Here is an 18164-nt window from a genome sequence, read left to right as displayed (position 1 = left end):
CCTCCAGTCATAGGCAGGAATGGAAGGCGGGGGAGGGAGGCGAGCAACTGGGGAGTGTTAGTGGTTTACAGATTTTGTAATAAGCCATATATTCAGCCTCTCTGTTCAGTCCATCACTTTTAGTGTCTAGCAAAGTTATGTATTTAAGCTTCCAGGCACATCTTTTGAAAGTGGTGTGCAGGTTTCCTTTGAGGATGAGGACTGATAGGTCAGATATACACACTGACATAACAGGGTAACATTCACAGCAAAGAACTCCGTCCACCACCTTCTTCAATTTACCATTTTACTAACTATAATCATAAGCAAACTCACTATGGTTAGCCACAGTGAAGGTGTAGTAGCAATTGCAGGTACAAAAGTGGTTCTTTAAGCAGGTAGGGCTAGACCTTTTGCAGAATTCTATTTGTCCAGGGTAATTGTTTCATAGGCAAGAAAGAGATCAGATTCTGCCCCACCATCCTGCTGCTCATGACAAAGATGGAACAGATTTTGTATTTAGATTGGTAAGTTTCCATGCCAGTTTTGCAATGTTGACTTAGGCTACACAGTCTAGGGATTCCTTCTTTAGCACAATGCCAACAAACGGAACCCATGTGTTACAATACATCCATACTTTAAATAGAAAATAAAACTAGCAGTAGTGTTGATGAGGCTATTTTCAGTAACAATTTCCTTAAGTCCCTCCCCTTCCCCTATTATATGAGGGTTCTGAAAGAGGCTGCCTGGACAAAATCATTACTAGTTTTTATTTTCGAGATGAATAAAAAAAGACCTTTTTGTATTTCCCCTATATTGGAGTTGCATATAAAAATATTTGCACACATTTTGGGCATGACTGCCTCCCGTCCGAAGTTCAAGCCAAACAAACATTAGCCCAGTAGATTAAGTCACTGAAAATATTCCACTGAGATGAAAATGAGCACAGAGGATAAGCCAATTAAAAACTGCATGAACAGAAGGGATCCAAGATCTTCATTAGTGGAGAGAGAAGCACAAAGAGATGGTTTGCATGTATATTTTAAGATCTATAGCATTATGTCAACTTACCAACTAGCTCCTGTGGATCTCTCTTCTCCAGTTCTGAGAACTCCTGATGGAGGAAAATATAACAATGTTAGCAAGACAGGTCATGCACTAGAGTCACTGGCTACTCAAACGTATATATTGGCTCTCAGAACAGCTAGATAAAGATTAGAAGGAAGAAAGGAATGTAAAATATCAAACACAAGGCAATGCTCGCCCTCAAAATCAGAAATGTAGGACTGGAAGGGACCTCAAGAAGTCATCAAGTCCAGCCCTCTGTGCTGAAGCAGGATCAAGTCAACCTAGACATTCATCTCTGACAGGTGTTTGTCCAACCTGTTCTTACAAACCTCCAATGATAGGGATTACACAACCTCTGTGGGAAGCCTATTCCAGAACTAACTACCCTTATAATCAGAAATTTTTTCCTAATCTAAAATCTCCCTTGCTCTTGATCAAGCCCATTATTCGTCTTGCCTTCAGTGGTCGTGGAGAACAAATGATCACTGTCCTCTTTAGAACAACCCTTAACATATTTGAAAACTTATCAGGTCCCCTCAGTCTCTTTTCTCAAGACTAAAGATGCCCAGTATTTTTAACTTTTCCTCATAGGTCAGATTTTCTAAACTTTTTATCCTTTTTGTTGTTCTTCTCTGGACTCTCTCCAATCTGTTCACATATTTCTTAAAGTATGGTATCCAGAAGTGAACAGGTATTCCAGTTGAAGCCTAACCAATGCCAAGAAGAGTTGGACAATTACATTCAACACTCCAGCTAATACACCTCCAAATGATATTAGCCTTTTTTGCAACTGCATCACACTGTTGACTCATTCAGTTTGTGATCCACTATAACCCACAGATCCTTTTCAGCAGAACTACTGACATCACGAAAGCCATCAAACCCTTATAGGATTCTTTCTATTCTTGCAAAGACAATTTTATTGAAGAATTAAGCCTTGATTTCTACAAGCACTGAGCATTCTCAGCTCCCAGTAACTTCAGTGAGAGTTGTGGTATTCAATACCTGGGTGGGTGGGAGGGAGTATCAGGTCTTAAGACCATTGATTCATCAAGCCTGGTACCTGACCACTGACCGTGGATAACGCCCAGTGAGTGCTTCAGAGGAAGGTTCCTACCACCCCTAAAACATACAACACACTTAGCCAATAGTGCACAGCCATAATATATCTCCCTGTTAGGGAGCCTTTTTATTCATTCACAACTCAGACTTCAATATTAGAATTCCCTTAAAGGGGCATAAATGGAAACAAGATCCCATATAATTTGTTTGGTAGACCCCAATGCTGTCCAAGATCTCAGTGAGATCACCATGAAAAAGGGGGAAGTAGTCAAATGGAGAAGTGAAAATGCCAGTCTATCAGTCTTTTGACAAGGTACTCCCAACAGTGTGATTAGCACTACAGAATAGTAACATCCAAGCACCAGAGTTAGCACTGCAATGCAAGGCAGGATCAGAAGCAACACCAGTTCATTATCTTTGCTGACAGAGCGCCTCAGATAAGAGTGGCTATACTGAAAGCAAGAGTTACTCATCACAACAGGAAATATTGTTGATTTGAGGGGATTGCTAAGTAGTGATAAGACCATGGGCCAAATTGTTCGTGGTTACACTCACGTGAGGTTATTCTGAACTTACATTTACATAGGTTTAAGAGAAGAATTTGGCAGTATGGATTTCTACAAGAGAATGGGGGTTATGGAAAAAGGTCATCTTGAGAATGTGGTGAAAGATTATCCAGGGCCAGGTTTGGGAAGCAAGCATCAAAACACTTCGAAGGTCCCAGAAAAATGACTAGTTCTTACACAATTCTCCCCAAATGACACAAGGACCCTGAAGCAGCTGTGGCAAGAGTATTCTAACCACCTCCCTCTTCCCAAAAAAGCCTTTCATGATTCATTGGGCTCGGAGTCCAAAATTCCTCAGCTTCTCAGAACACTGAATCTATTCATTCAACCTGAAATGAACACAATGCTGCCTCCTTGTTGCTTAGCAACCAAACTTTCACCACTATACTCCATTAAGGAGGGGCTTTTTATGTTGGGTGAGCGGAAGAGAAGGAGAGGTCAGTAAGCTAATTTGTACATTTGCTGTGCCAAAATCAGGCTGGCATTATAAAAACCACCAATTCCCAGAGGGCTTCACTGCCTTTGGGATCAAAAACCCAGCATTCCTTTTGTAGAACTAAATGCAGTGTAGTGATATTTACCGCCTTTCATTAAAAAGCATTGTGGCTGCGAGTACATTCGGGTCATAGAAACATAAGGCTGAGGCTATTTTAAAAAATGAGGTACATGGAGGAACACATGTGCCTGCTAGCCAGCTGGCTAGGAACCAGTCTTGTCCTTTTATGTGGAACTGAAGTGGACTGGACTATTGTGTCTTTGATAGTACTGATCTTCCTATACATAGCTAATGTGCCCACAGTGTAGTCTCTAGATGCCAGTATCCTACCACTTATTCTCTCAGGCCATTTAAAAGCCTTTTGATGGATAATAAGTATCTATTTTTAATTTTCTCCTGACTATATCATTAAATTAGGAGTCTGCAGGAAATTTCCCAGCAAGTAATTTTAAGTATCCACTGAGAGGAGGGACACTGTCTTCAGGTTAAAGCACTGGACTGGGATTCAGGTGATACGGGGTCTGTTCCTATATTCCTAACAGTGGGTGACTGTGGGTAAATCACTAACAGTGTGTGCCTCAGCAGCCCATCTGTAAAATGGGGATAATCCTTCCCTACCTCATAGGATTGCTGTGAGGGCAAATTCATAAAATGTGAAATATTCACATACCAAGAATGAGCACAACAGACTAGCCTATGAAAAAACAAGTTCATACAGTTACAGATATGGAAGAGAATCATTGGGTCCTTCCCCTCCAACCAATGCCAGATTGTGCCTAGAGTGGTTTAATCATGTCTCAAGCACAGTCTCATGGGAGACCATTCCACAGCTTAACAGATCTTACTATATACATGTTATCGCACTTTTCACCCTGATATCTAGACACTAAATACACAAATTTAAATCTTAACATCTTTGTGGGGAAAAGAAAAAACACTACTTTTTACTCCACCCATAGTGAGGTGGTTATTTGATTGTTCTTTTCTTCTGAGGGGATAACATTGGGAAAAGAGGACTACTTCAGTAAGCACCTATTGTCCCTAGTCCTTATCTAGAGTTCTAGCCTCTCCTTGTTTTTCTAGAAGGAATACCTAGATGACATTAACACATGAATGAAAATGGTACACAGAACGATGGGAGGAGATCCCCTTGGAATGAATTATACTGCTGCGAACATACTTAAAGGTGACCAAAGGAAATGGTCAGAAATTCAACAGCTTTTAGAAATGTGGTAACTTTCCCAAATAACCAGGCTAAGAAAGCATTCAGCAGGCCACTCACTTATTATCATGGTTTTAATAATAACTGCTAAGAAGGGCATTTACCACATATAGGTAAAGTTGCTGAATTTTCAAAACACCATTTGCAGGTCACCTTTAAATCATCTGGAGCAATCATTGCAATGGTAAATCTGAAACTGAGGCCATTGTCTACACTACAAAATTATGCTGATCTAACTATTTAACATAAGAACAGCCATAGTGGGTTAGACCAGCGGTTCGTCTAGTCCAGTATCCTGTCTTCCGACAGTGGCCAATGCCAGGTGCTTCAGAGGGAATGAACAGAACAGGTAATCAAGTGATCCATCTCAAATTAAATAGCTTGTGTGTGTTCACACTTGGCTCCTTGTGTCGACAGTGCGCGTTCTCACTAGGAGCGCTTGTATTGATTGTATTGTCAGTGTGAGGTATTGTGGGACAGCTCCTGCATTAACCTAATTACACTGATCGTGACTATGCTGTTCAGGGAGGTGGTGTTACTAAATAGGCACTTACACTGACAGGAGCCAAATTTAAGCAAAGACACTTCCACAGCTAGGTCAATGCTAGGCAGCTTACGTCTGTCATGTAGGCCAGGCCTCAGGAAAGAGCAGACAGTAGTCTTAACAGTAGTAACTGGATGACTGAAATTCCTCTTGGTAACTTTCTTGTTTTAAGCATAAAAAATTGAGTTTTAAGACCTGTAACATATCACAAATAAATTAGGGCGGAACAGCATTGGTGTGATTCTATGAAATTCCAAAAATCACAAATATAGTATTGATTTCTGGGAGGAAAATGTTTCTCTATCTTGGTTTGTACTCTACAGTTCCTAGAAGGAAAGAGTCTTCCCCATTTATGATGGTTTATACAAAATGGATCACCCTAACACTTGGTCGATATATATTTAACCAAAGGAGCCACCTGTACAAGACAGGCATGATGCCATCATCTCCAGACTATCCAGAACTGCAGTCATGCCATCAAGTCCAGTCTCCACATCCTTAGGGCACAACCAAGACATCAGAAACTCTAAACATGCACAATGAAGAAAACAAGTTCTAAGGAATCATAACCACACCCTCTGCCCAGAGGATATGAATTTTTCTTACTGATGAATGAAGTATACCTGTTGTTCCATGATTAATAACCTGAAGGCATCTAAACAACCTTTCATTAAGTCCCTCATTTCAAACCTTACAAATGGCTTGCCATTAAAATGAAGGACTGGTTCTTAGCCCCTACATGGTACTTTACTCACTCAAAAGTGTTCATCTAGTAATCCTCAACATCCTTTGCACCAGGCAAGAAGTATCCCTATATAATAGATGGGAAAACAGAATTTCAACACCTTGCCCAAAGTCATACAGTAAGGGCTTGTCTACACATGAAAGTTATTCTGGAATGCCATAGCTATTCCAGAATAACTCCATATGGGGGCATTTATTCCAGAATAAAAGCATCTTCTTCCAAAATGTGTTAAATGAATTCAGAAAAAGCCACATTTTCTCCCTTCCAGTATACGAGTCCACACATGAAGTTAACTCAGAATAATCCACGTGTAGACAATCCCTAAGGATTTGTCTTCACTACCAGGGAGATCAACGCAGCTGCAATTGATACAGCAGGTGTTGATTTATCAGGTCTAGTGAAGACCGACTAAATTGACAGCAGAGTGCTCTCCGGTTGACTCCGGTACACCTGATCCCCGAGAACAGTAAGATAAGTCAACGGGAGAGTGTCTCCCATCGACACAGTGTAGTGAAGACACTGCGGTAAGTTGACCTAAGCTACATCGACTGCAGTTAAGTTATTCATGTAGCTGGAGTAGCGTAACTTAGGTTGACATACCCCAGTAGTGTAGACAAGGCTACAGATAATGGCAAAGAGATTAGAACTCGGACTATTCACATCCACCAGCACCTCCTGGGAGCACAGAACTTCTAACTTCTCAAAAGGTCCACATAGCATTAAAGGCAGGAGTAGGCAAACCTCTACCCCATCCAACTGCCCCCTGACTGCCCCCCGGGGCCTCCTGCCCCTTATCCAACTCCCCCTTTCCCCCTGCCACTCAGAGAGGCAGGATAGGCTTATCTGAAAGCCTGGGACGTGGGCGTGCACAAGCCGTGCTGCCCGTGTGGCGGCGTTGCTGTGGGGGAGGGGCCAGGGGTGAGCTTCCCCGGCTGGGAGCTCAGGGGCCAGGCAGGACAGTCCTGTGGGTCGGATATGGCCATAGTTTGCCCATCCCTGCATTAAGGCCTGGTCTATACTTAAAATATAGGTTGACAAAAGGTAGAAATCTACAGCTCTGAGCACCACAGCTATGTTGGCCTAAGCCCGAGCATAGAGGCAGCTAGAGTGATGGAAGAATGCTTCCCCTCAACCTAGTTACTATCACTCAGGGTGGTGGAGTTCCTACAGTGATGGAAAAGCCCCTTCCATTGCTGTAGTCTGCATCGATGCTATGTGCAGTGCAGCAATGGCGCTGTAGCTATGCCACTATAGCGCCTGTAGTGCGGACACGGCCTTAGACATAACTCCCATTAGTGTTCGTGGGACTTCATATAAACAAAGGCTTTACTCTGCATGGTTCCCCTTGATTTTGGCATAGGCTTCAAACACATGAAGCAGAAGTGAGGGTGTTTAAATTTTAAGAAAAACAGTGAACTGTTTTTCATGTGCTACAGATCTGATCCCAGACCAAGTTAAAAGTTGAGGGAGGGAAAGCTTTGAGGAATAATATAAAGAGGCACAATGTAAAAGTGCAGGGTTGCCACCCTTTAGCGTGGTAAGTGGAAAAGAATATCCATTTTTGACACTGACTAACAAGTTTTCCAGAGCATTTAAGAAAAGGAAGATATTTTGACGACTATAAGTAGAGGAAAATTTTAAACCCCAGAGTAAGGGATCTGATCTGTTTACACAAGGCATCAGAAGCATTCATAGTACTATATACTTAAAGCACTGGAAAAGGAGAAGTTAGCTCAGTGATACTCCAACTGTGGCTTGTGAGCCATAAGTGGCTCTTTAATGTGTCTCCTGTGGTTCTTTGTGATGGAACAATGAATTCACACTACTGTGGCTTTTGTGGGTCATGTTGATCGCTAATTTGGCTCCTGAACCACTGAGGTCCGAGTATCACTGAGGCTAGTCAAGCAGCACTGTGCATTGGTTGTGTCCAGAATCAAGCCAGATACTTATGCCGCCATAAAATACACATTCCTTGGTGAAAATTAAGTCAATAAGTCGGACATCTGTGAAAAATTGTACATAGTGACCATGTTCCAATGGGGAGCACTCACTGAAGTCAACAGGGCTTGGATTTCACCCCCAGTGTTTCACTGAGAGCCAGCACTGCTTTGTTTTCACAACCTTGAGCTCTGGAATGCTGTGTGGGAGGGTACCTACATTTATGTTTGTGGTTAAAGTCTTTTTCTGGACACTGGGCTGACAACACTAATGAAATCAAGCCAGAGATAAACTGCTGCTTATTTAGCCAATAGCTATCTCCATCACCAGGGAGGTATGAAACTCAGACAAGCTACAGAAAAAGAGCTGACCTCTTGTTCCTTCATATCCCAAGCTTAATGGAAAGGCTTTTGTCCCATCTGATATTGCAAGCGGATATGTGAAAACTGTCAGAAGTATTAAATAAAGGGGTTTTTCCCCACCGCATTTTGTGGAGGACAGAGTGAATATATTCACTAAGTAGTAGTAGGCGGCATCTTTCAGTCTTGAGACCATGGATATGTGCTCCTGAGAGGTAAAGAATTTACTCAGTTGGTTTTATGGCAGCCATGGCTGTGGCTGAAGAGACCCACTTGAGAGAGAGAGAGACACAATCTCTGCTTACTAAGGTTTTATACTAAAGGCAGGTTTCAGAGTAGCAGCTGTGTTAGTCTGTATCCGCAAAAAGAAAAGGAGGACTTATTTGTTACTCTCTAAGGTGCCACAAGTACTCCTTTTCTTTATACTAAAGGCAGATCTTGTCTTCAAAATGGGAGGTTTTCTCCAAATCTTGTACTACTGCAGAGCCACCGGTGCTCAGAACAGTGGGAACACTAGTGTAAAATAGTCCATCTCCCTTCTTCTCCCATTAGAAGGGGAGACCTTTCCCATCTCTCTCCTCTCAAGAAAGGTGTACCCCACAATTCTTCCCCTCATCTCCCCAGTTAGGAAGGTCAGCTCTTCACTGCCATCTATCCCCCTCCTGCTGGTCATCCCTCAATCATCGTGTTACTGTTCACAGCTACTCCAAGCAGTGGCACACACCATGACATTTGCCAGACTGGTCAGTTTCACTACTGCTGCTTTCAGCTTCTGAGCAGTAGTGAAGGGGACAATAAATCTTACAGAGATGCTGCTAATGGTCAGCATCTGGTGCAGGTGGATGGAGGTGCAGAGCAAGGAAATATAAAAGTCAGATTTTAGGGACCTCTGATCACCTACATTTTTAAGATCTCTAGACCGATCTCATGCATAACAAGCCATATGATTTCTGGTCTGCATGTTCCAGAGCAGTTTAGCAAGACTTACAAGATTATCATTTTCACCAATGATTGACTTCAGCTACTATTTAAGTTTCAGTATTACTGTTCTGCTAGCATTCAGAAAAAGTTTCCCCATTTACTACTGCTGAGCAAGTAGGCAAGTGCCTTTTTCAAACCTTGGGCAATGAGACACTCCCTCTGGCAGCCCAACGGTTGTATTTATTATTAAACTGAACCATCAAGATGGATTCATATCTGTTGACGAAGGATAGGCACTGTTTCTGCTTATTACATGTAAGAATTGCAACATGAAAGCAAGGTATTCTAGTTAAACTCCCCATCCTACTGTGGTGAGATATGGACTGTTAGTAAGAGATTCAGTCCAACAAAACTGCAGGGTGTGTCCCCACTACGGAAGGTTTTTAAACAAAACAAAACAAAAACCAAACCAAAAAAAAAAAAAAAACACACCACACAAGAATACAGCCTACCATCAGGTCCCAATGCAAAAATCAACAGCAATCCCCTCAGTGGGAACAGAGATTAAAACATAGGAAGGAAATGAAAACAATATAAATCTGACACTGAAGAATTTAAGCTTCAGAAGATTTACCGAGAAAAGTCCATTTTATTTGATGGAAAGAATGGACTTATTTACAACAATGCTTGCTAAATCCTTTCTGAGACAAAATCCATAAATCCAGTACAAAGCGCACACCCACACCGCAGAACACCACAGCTACTGGAGTTAGGATTGGTACCCTTTGGCAAGAGCTGCCATCAACTTCACAGCTGCAGTGGCATAAATTACTAGGAGCGCATTTTAATCATGCGGAAGGGGAGGGGGCAGGGGAGAGAGGGAAGATAACTGCCTTGTGGGGAAGGAAAGCATGTAATGGCTAGAGGGACTTGGGTGTGAAAAACAAGATCCAAGTTGTAAAATTGGATTGACTGAGAAGTCAATGTCAAATTCCCCAGCTTGGGTTCTCTCCTTTCCCATGCCTTTTCAACTGAGCCAGACCCACAAACTCCCTCTAGTTTCCCCACCACTGCTGATTAAAATAATGGAATGGGTTAGAAGCACCAAGTTTTCACATAATTAGCCTGATCTTACTTCTGTTAATCAGATCCTCCCTCCTTTTATTTATTGTATCTGCTCTTTCGATCTTGTCTTAAATTAGATCGTACCTATTCCAAAGGTTTACAGTGTCCTCCTATTAGTCAGTACAGCAGCCAGCACAATGGGACCCTGATCCTGATCTGGGCCTTTGGACACTTCCATAATAATATTAAACACACCTTGATAATGCTGTTATCCTTTCCCAGCCTGGGCATCCTGAGGCATGATGCCTTCTGTGATTTATTTAGACATTTCTTTAGTGCTCACCAACTTGGTGTCCGATTACTGAACAAAGTTTTAAAAACAAGTCCACATATGCAGATCACAATTGGTATAATAGTGCCCTGAAAAGAGAGAGGTAGAGAGTTCCAAAGCCAGGGATCTTGTGTAAGGACTGGCCTCCAGTTATTTACTGGTTCAATCCCAGTAAAAACAAGAGCATGCTAACTGACAGGCTGGCATGGCTGGACATCAGGAGAGAGAGACTAAATGAAATGAACCCACTGAAGTGAGCTGTAGCTCACGAAAGCTTATGCTCAAATAAATTGGTTAGTCTCTAAGGTGCCACAAGTCCTCCTTTTCTCTTTCCACTGATTGTTGCAATTCAGTGTCCAGACTCAAAGCACATTCATGATACTGGAGACTGGGCTGGCAGAGATTGATTTATTACAGGGACAGCTATTTACACAAAAGTACATTTGTAAAGAGATGAAAAGAAGTTACAGCAACACTTGTGACCACTCACAGGGTTCAAGCAGAACGTACTGCCTAGTAGATGATGACCTTTAATCCAAGTTTTCATTAGAGTGTTTGACCAATACAAAGATACTTGCTTGTTGGTGGTAGGGTCATTACAGCAGGTTTCACCCCACAGGAAAGTAGGCACAGCTAAAAGTGAATGGACATTTTCCTTCTCTCTACAACAATTCATGCATTGGGTGGAGGGAGGGGAGTAAAAATCTCGTTAAAGAACCTGCTAAGGCAACAGCATCATTCAGTTGATGCAGAAAGGATCTGAAGTCTGGATGCAAACACTTCATCTCCACTACCAGCCATAACAAAGCAAGAGGGAAATATACCTATATGTAGACAGGAAAAAGTTTATGATTAATTTCTCAACCCTTCTCAGGGCAATGCACATGCTCCAATACACGGAGTTAGTTGGATGACCTAGTCATTCCTACAGTAGAGACAGACAAAATATTAAAATCCATCAGACTTGAGTTAAGAGCAAAGAGTGAGCTGCAGGAAGAAATGGCAATTTCACCTCCCACCCACAAAAGTTGCCAGTTGTAACATATGCTACATTAGAGAAGCTGGTAAACAAAATAGAATTCAAGTGTGTGGAGGGAGGGGGCGAACAAGAGTACAAAGTTTTATTTCCTTTCCCAACAAAATAAAAAAGAAAAGGAGAATCCCGGGAGAAAGCCCAATACAAGCCCATTTCCTTTCGCCATATCCTGTTTGCCAGCTCTGTCACATGGCTCCAGGCAAACTGCCCAGCTTGGGAGGAGAAAATGAACTTATCAGAAAAATGAGAGGAAGCCGCTGGGGCCATGTCCTGAAAGCACTGAAAAACAGAGGCGAGCCACCTTTAGTGAAGAATTGACAGTTTCCATACTGCAATATGAGTATTTACTTCTATACCGGGGTCGGCAACCTTTCAGAAGTAGTGTGCCGAGTCTTCATTTGTTTACTTTAATTTAAGGTTCCGTGTGCCAGTAATATATTTTAACTTTTTTAGAAGGTCTCTCTCTCTAAGTCTATATATTATATAACTAAACTATTGTCGTATATAAAGTAAACAAGGTTTTCAAAATGTTTAAGAAGCTTTATTTAAAAATTAAATTAAAATGCTTATCTTATGCTATGCCTCTCGTGGAGGTGGAGTTATTAAGTTGGTGTAGTAGGCGAGTTACATCAGTGGGAGCTACATTTTAATAGCTTACAGAGTTAGGGCAACTTAAAACTACCTTACATCGACCTAACTGTAGTGTAGACCAAGCCTGAGGGACCACCTCTAGGCATGAAAGGGTTGGTTAAGATATGAGAAGGTTTGCACTGAACATTCAAGAACATTTAATAGAGAAGTTATGAAGCCAGGAATGTAAAATAAAACAGCAGGTTTCTCTGCAGGTAGTCAGAGGGTCAAAAAATAAGTCATGCTTTAATACAAGTGTGCATATTCTTCCAGTCTAGCTCTAGCTGGTGAAAAGAATACAAGGAAAGTGGCACCACAAGTTACTCAATGTTCTGGAAGTTTTTATAAAACAGACTTTAAAAAAAAATCTTTCAGGGCTCTTGCTGAAAGGACGAGCCACACCTGTGTCAATAATCTGTGGTATTCAGCACTTCAGGGAGTGAAGAGTCTGTTGCGGCTTGTATGCCTGGCGGGGGAGGAATGAGACATGTCCAAATACGTGCCTACTCATCTTCCAGAACAGTTTGTAAGAGCTGGTTTACTGAATTCAGGGCTGCAGCTTTGAACCCAAAGTTTAAGCCAACAATGCTACGATCTCTCTCTGCAGTTGTTAAGACAAATGGGCTAGAGGCAGAGGGGGGAAACATGAGAGAGAGAAAAAATAGAATAAAACTTTCAGTGCCAGGTTCATTCTTTCATGTCAAATTGTGTTTAGCATTTGCCAATATACTCAGGCAGACAAAGCTACTTGTAACCATGCTCACCTGTCTAGAAAAAATGGCTAAGATACACCAACTACTTTAAATTTCTGATACAAAGAGCACTTATTTTAAATAGTGGGTGAGGACAGTACAAGAAACTGACTTATCTGTACTCTTCTTAAAAACCTTCCAGGCATAACAACATCAGTGAAACCTCTCAATACTTTTGGTTTCTTAATGGGAAGCCGAAAGGCAATGTGTCCAATGTAAAGAATAAGGGAGAGGCACAATCAGTGACTTACTTTGTAAAACTAGGCAGATCAAGCAGGTGTTCTGATTGCAGGAAGCCAAGAGAAAAGAGAACACTGATATAATGTTCAGTGGATACAGTGCTACTCCTACAGAGAATGCTAAGGCTGGTTTATTGTAAAGCATTTCAAAGTCTAAATCAGAGAGCAAGTAACTTGAAGTACATTTTCAGGGTTGGTGGATTCCTGAAGAGAAGAGCAACTGAGATAAAATTCAACCTCACAATTCATTGTGGAAAGGTTAACTCCTACCAGACCATGCTATGTCTTTCAGAAGGTCAATACAGGACCACTGCAGTAATCACCGAATATAGAGGTTTTGGGAGTTGAGGAAGTTTTACAACTGGCTCCTGAACCAGACTAGTTTTCAAAATTCCCCAATGACATTTTTAACAGCTGCCCCTTTAACACATGAAAGCAGAGGAATGACAGTCAACTTGGCCTACTTTTGAGCTTCGTCACCCATAAACAAAACATTAACATTCATCATAAGAATGGTCACACTGAGTCAGACCAATGGTCCACCTAGCCCATTATCCGGTCTTCCGCCAGTGCCAGGTACTTCAGACGGAATGGACAGAACAGGGCAATTACTGTAAAAGCTGTTTTATCTGGCATGTTGGGGGGGATGAGGGGTGCCGGTAAGTGAAAAATACCGGCTAACTAAGGGGGAGGGAGTTTGGGTGTGAGAAGATGTGTGGGGCAGCAAGTTAGGGTGCGGGACGGGGGTGCTGCGGCACTCACCTCAGGCAGCTCCCTGCAAGGGACCTGTCATGGCTGCTCCTAGGCGGAGGCGGGGCAGGCTGCTCCATGCACTGCCTCCGCCTGCAGGCGCTGCCCCTGCAGCTCCCATTGGCCGCGGTTCTCAGCCAATGAGAGCTGCAGAGCTAGTGCTTGGTGCGGGTCGGGGGGCGGAGTGTGCAGAGCTACCTGTGTGCCTCTGCCTAGGAGTGGCCAGCACAAGTCGCCATTTGCGGGGAGCCGCCTGAGGTGAATGCCCCCCAGATCCGGCACTCTGCACCTTCTCCTGCACCCCACCCTGCTGCCTCAAGTCCCCTCCCACACTCCAACTCCCTCCCAGAACCCGTGCTCCACATTCCCTCCCGTGCCCCATCCTTCTGTGGGCCCCACACCAACTGGACTATAAACCGGAATTTCAATGAAGATGAGAAATGCCAGTTTATAGAGCTTTCCAATTGGTGAAGTGCCAGATAAAACAGCTTTTACTGTATTAAGTAATCCAGCCCCAGCTTCAAGCAGTCAGAGGTTTAGGGATACCTGGAGCATGGGGTTGCATCCATGACCATCTTGGCTAATAGCTATTGATGGACCTATCCTCCATGAACTTATCAAATTCTTTTTTGACCCGTTATAATTTTGGTATTCACAACATCCCCTGGCAAGGAGTTCCACAGGCTGACTATGCGTTGTGTGAAGAAGTACTTCCTTACGTTTGTTTTAAACCTTCTGCCTATTCATTTCATCGGGTGATCCCTGGTTCTTGTGTTATGTGAAGGAACAAATAATACTTCCTTATTCACTTTCTCCAGACCAGACTAATGATTTTATAGGCTTCTATCAGGCCCCCCTTTGTCATCTCTTTTCTAAGCTGAACAGTCTCACTCTTTCTAATCTCTCCTCATATGGAAGCTCATCCTTTTAAGACATGTTCATACTAGTTCCTATTGCTTATGATATCCATTCCCTATATTTGAGGGTTGCATGCATCCCACTGCTGGTTGAGTGGACCTAAAGATATTAGGAACATTTTAAAAGTTACTACTTTGAGCTTCATAACTCAAAATGTTTGCCCAATTAATCTTAGAATTTCCAGTAAAAAGAATTTTTTAGTGGAAATTCTAAGATTAATTGGGCAAACATTGAGTTATGTGAAACTCAAATTAGTAACAAACAAATACACAAACTCTTTTTGGCAAAAATTGGTGCCGGTGGCTTTCCAGAACTGGGCTTAAAACAGAAGCTGTCTTACAGCCTTGAGCACAGAGTTGCTAGTGTGCTTTGACAGTGCCAGTGTTAGAGACTCCATTATCGTATGTTCACCTGCTGGTTTACAGAGCAAAACTATCACCCGAAATTAGTAATATCTCTGAGAGCCCACAATGACAGTTAGGAAGAGCTGGGGGAGGCAAGAATGATCACAAGCATCACAGTTTGGATGCTGTAATCCCATACTGATATTACTCTCCCCTCTCCCCAAATCAAAATGATTGCTATCTCCTCCCTAAAAGTAGCCAAGGGATCACTCATCCACTGAAGGAATTATTCTATGGGAGGGCTGGATCAAGGTTACAGTAAAACCTGAGCATGTCTCTGAAGGTTATCAAAAGGCCCTTTGTTAGATTTGCTTAGGAAATACACTGTTTTTCTAAAATCTGACACCCCTCTGCTTCTTTTGTCCTGTAGTCTAAGTCTAACTTGGCAGCCTCCCAGAGTCCCGATACACAAAGTGAGGGGAGGGTTCCATGAAAAAGGAACTTCTGACAGGACAACAAGCTTTCAAAGTCTGTAAGCAGTTATTGGACTCAGGGCATCTCTACACTGCAGTTAAAAATATGTGACTGGTCTGAGCCAGCTGACTTGGGCTCACAGGGCTTTGGCTCAGTGGTTGTTTAATTGCAGTGTAGATATTCTGGCTGGGGCTGCAGTGCAAGCTCTGGGACACTCCCACCTTGCAGGGTCCTACAGCCCAGTCCAGCCCAGCCAAGCCCAAAATGTCTATACCTCAATTAAACAGCCCTTAGAGCCCCAGAGAGCTGTAGGTTATTAACTGCAGTGTAGACATACCCTCACTTGCAAGTAAGCGGCCATATACACTGACTTCCTGATATCAAGGGTAATCAGCACAGTAATCAGGGCTTGAGAGTTAATGATTGCCCTGCAAATGCCATCTGAAGGGAGCCGAGCAGAAGGGTTGGGCTCACAGTCCTTGCTTGACTTCAATGCCCTGTTTTAATAGCCCGTCCCCACAATGTCTAGGTCCAGAATCCTTCAGATCAGAGTTTAGTAGAGGGGTATGCCTAATACTATGATTCAAACCAATTTCTTCTCCCCCCCCCATGACTAGCCCAGTTTATGCCAAAGGAATTAAAAACAAAAGGAAAGAGGACCCAAGGGCTTATTTCTTTACTGCTTTGAAATAGTAACAATATTCTGTGCTTCTAGCAGTAGGCCAAGCACACTGCATGATTACACACAGCTCCTTAACCCTTCTGACCCTAAACAAGAGAGCCATGAATGCCAGTAGAATACCACATTTTAGAGCCAGGTTCACAAAGCCGCCATACATTTCCCTCTTGCCTCAAACCCATGGCTCCACACCCAGAAGAGAGGGCCCGAAGAGGCTCATGTAGGTTGTGGGATGCCATCCATCCAAGTCCTTTCCATGCTAACTGAACGGTCAATCATTTCTTCCCCCCCTACTGAATATAATTCTTTGTGTTTCTGTAGTTCTATATATATATATACATATATATAATTTTTTTTAATTACTATCTGCTTACAGGTAAGGGGGTTTACCTTCTTGGTAATTATAATCCCCACGTAAAGGGATTTGGATTTACACTCAGCATGCAGGGTCTCATACCAGGGACAATTCTCCCCAGGAAAAATTCTAGAGATCAATCTGCTTTTTTCAAAGTTACAGCCATCAGGAGCTTGTGCTTCTTTTCATTAGAACACCATATTGCTGAACTAGCTTCCTGCTCACTGTCTGCTCTGAGCAAAAGTTTACACTTCTCTAATCAGTTTGAAGGCACACACTTTTCATTCACTGACACACCCATCTGCAGTTAGTCAAACAGCTCTGATGTATAAAATACTTCTGCTAGTCTTCACCAGAGAAACAGCAGTGTGACACATCAGTGTCTGAACTTGAAAAGCTTATTGGGACTTGCTGCTCAAAAGTTTAGTGTCAACATGACAAAGAGGAAGCTGCAGTCTGTTTGGTCATTCAGGCTGTTTTCATCTATGATTGAAATAAGTGAGAAGGCATGTGCCCGTGGCACTTCTTATAAGTGAACAGAAATATGTTCATCGAGAGCAACTGCGATGTTTGATAAAAAAACAAGGAAAAAGATACAGGGTAAATGTAAATGTAAGTGCTGTGTAGGGGAGAGGAGCCTGGGCACTTCTCCATATTTCCATGAGTCACAGGTGGTGACCCAATTTGGAAAGCGTTCCCCCACCATACCTTTTATATAAAGCTAGTACAGAAAATTATGCTTTTATCCACTTATAACTCCACAGCCTTTGCCTATGACAGCAATGACACCTTTCTAAGGCGGTGTGTTTTTGGCCTAAACAGCAATAAATTCTGAACTGCTTTTATGCAGTCCCTGGAATGGACTTGAGCCACAGGTGCAAGGAATCCTAACTCCATGTTCTTTAAATTCTTTATATTAGAGAATTCTTTAATTCTTTAAATTAGAGAATCAATGTCTTGCTTGATTATTGTTCAGATAAAATCCTACATTTAATTTGACTGAACACAAAACTTAAAGAATTCATTCCCCATTTGCTCATAGCTGTGCCTATTAGAAAGGCAGCAGAACATGTTCATTGGTTATGAATAACTGCACAATTAACTGATCCAAGAATAGCCGTTTAATCTCATTTTTACAACAGGATAGCACGGGTTTAATCTTCGGCTGGCCCTAAAACCTGAAAGGGTTGCACCAGGCCATTTCTACAGCACATGGAAATGCCCAAGCCTCACATTTAACATACATTTCCAAAAGTGAACTGTGTGGCTTTATTCTGAAATATGCAATATTTATTGCATATTATACCTTACACCTAACAGCAAAAATATTTTTAAGTACATCAGAAGCAGGATGCCTACCAAATAATCCGTGGGGACACTGGATGATCAAGGTACTAAAGGCGCAATCGAGGAAGATAAGGCCATTGTGGAGAAGCTAAATGAATTCTTTGCATCAGTCTTCACTGCCAAGGATGTGAGGGAGATTCTCACACCTGAGCCTTTCTTTTTAGGGGACAAATCTGCGGAACCATCCCAGACTGAGGTGTCAATAAAGGTGGTTTTGGAACAAAGTGATACATTAAATAGTTATAAGTCACTAGGACCAGATGATATTCACCAAGAATTCTGAAGGAACTCATATATGAAACTGCAGAACTACTAACTGTGGTTTGTAAATGCTCTTAAATCAG

General features: G+C 42.3%; 1 protein-coding gene across 4 annotated transcripts in view; it reads right to left on the bottom strand.

Moving 5' to 3' along the window:
- SAP30BP (SAP30 binding protein) overlaps positions 1–18164 on the bottom strand; it is a 54458-nt gene that overhangs the window by 24323 nt on the left and 11971 nt on the right. For all 4 annotated transcript variants that reach the window (XM_084646560.1, XM_084646562.1, XM_084646561.1 and 1 more), the window contains one exon: positions 1051–1093. In XM_084646560.1, the coding sequence (XP_084502686.1) occupies positions 1051–1093 (43 nt within the window). The remainder of the gene's footprint in view (positions 1–1050; positions 1094–18164) is intronic.

The sequence above is a fragment of the Lepidochelys olivacea genome (assembly GCF_965140295.1).
Source record: "Lepidochelys olivacea isolate rLepOli2 genome assembly, chromosome: 14".
In the NCBI taxonomy this organism is placed as follows: domain Eukaryota; kingdom Metazoa; phylum Chordata; order Testudines; family Cheloniidae; genus Lepidochelys; species Lepidochelys olivacea.
Note: the sequence above shows the minus strand (reverse complement) of the source record. Positions and strands in the feature narration are given on the sequence as shown.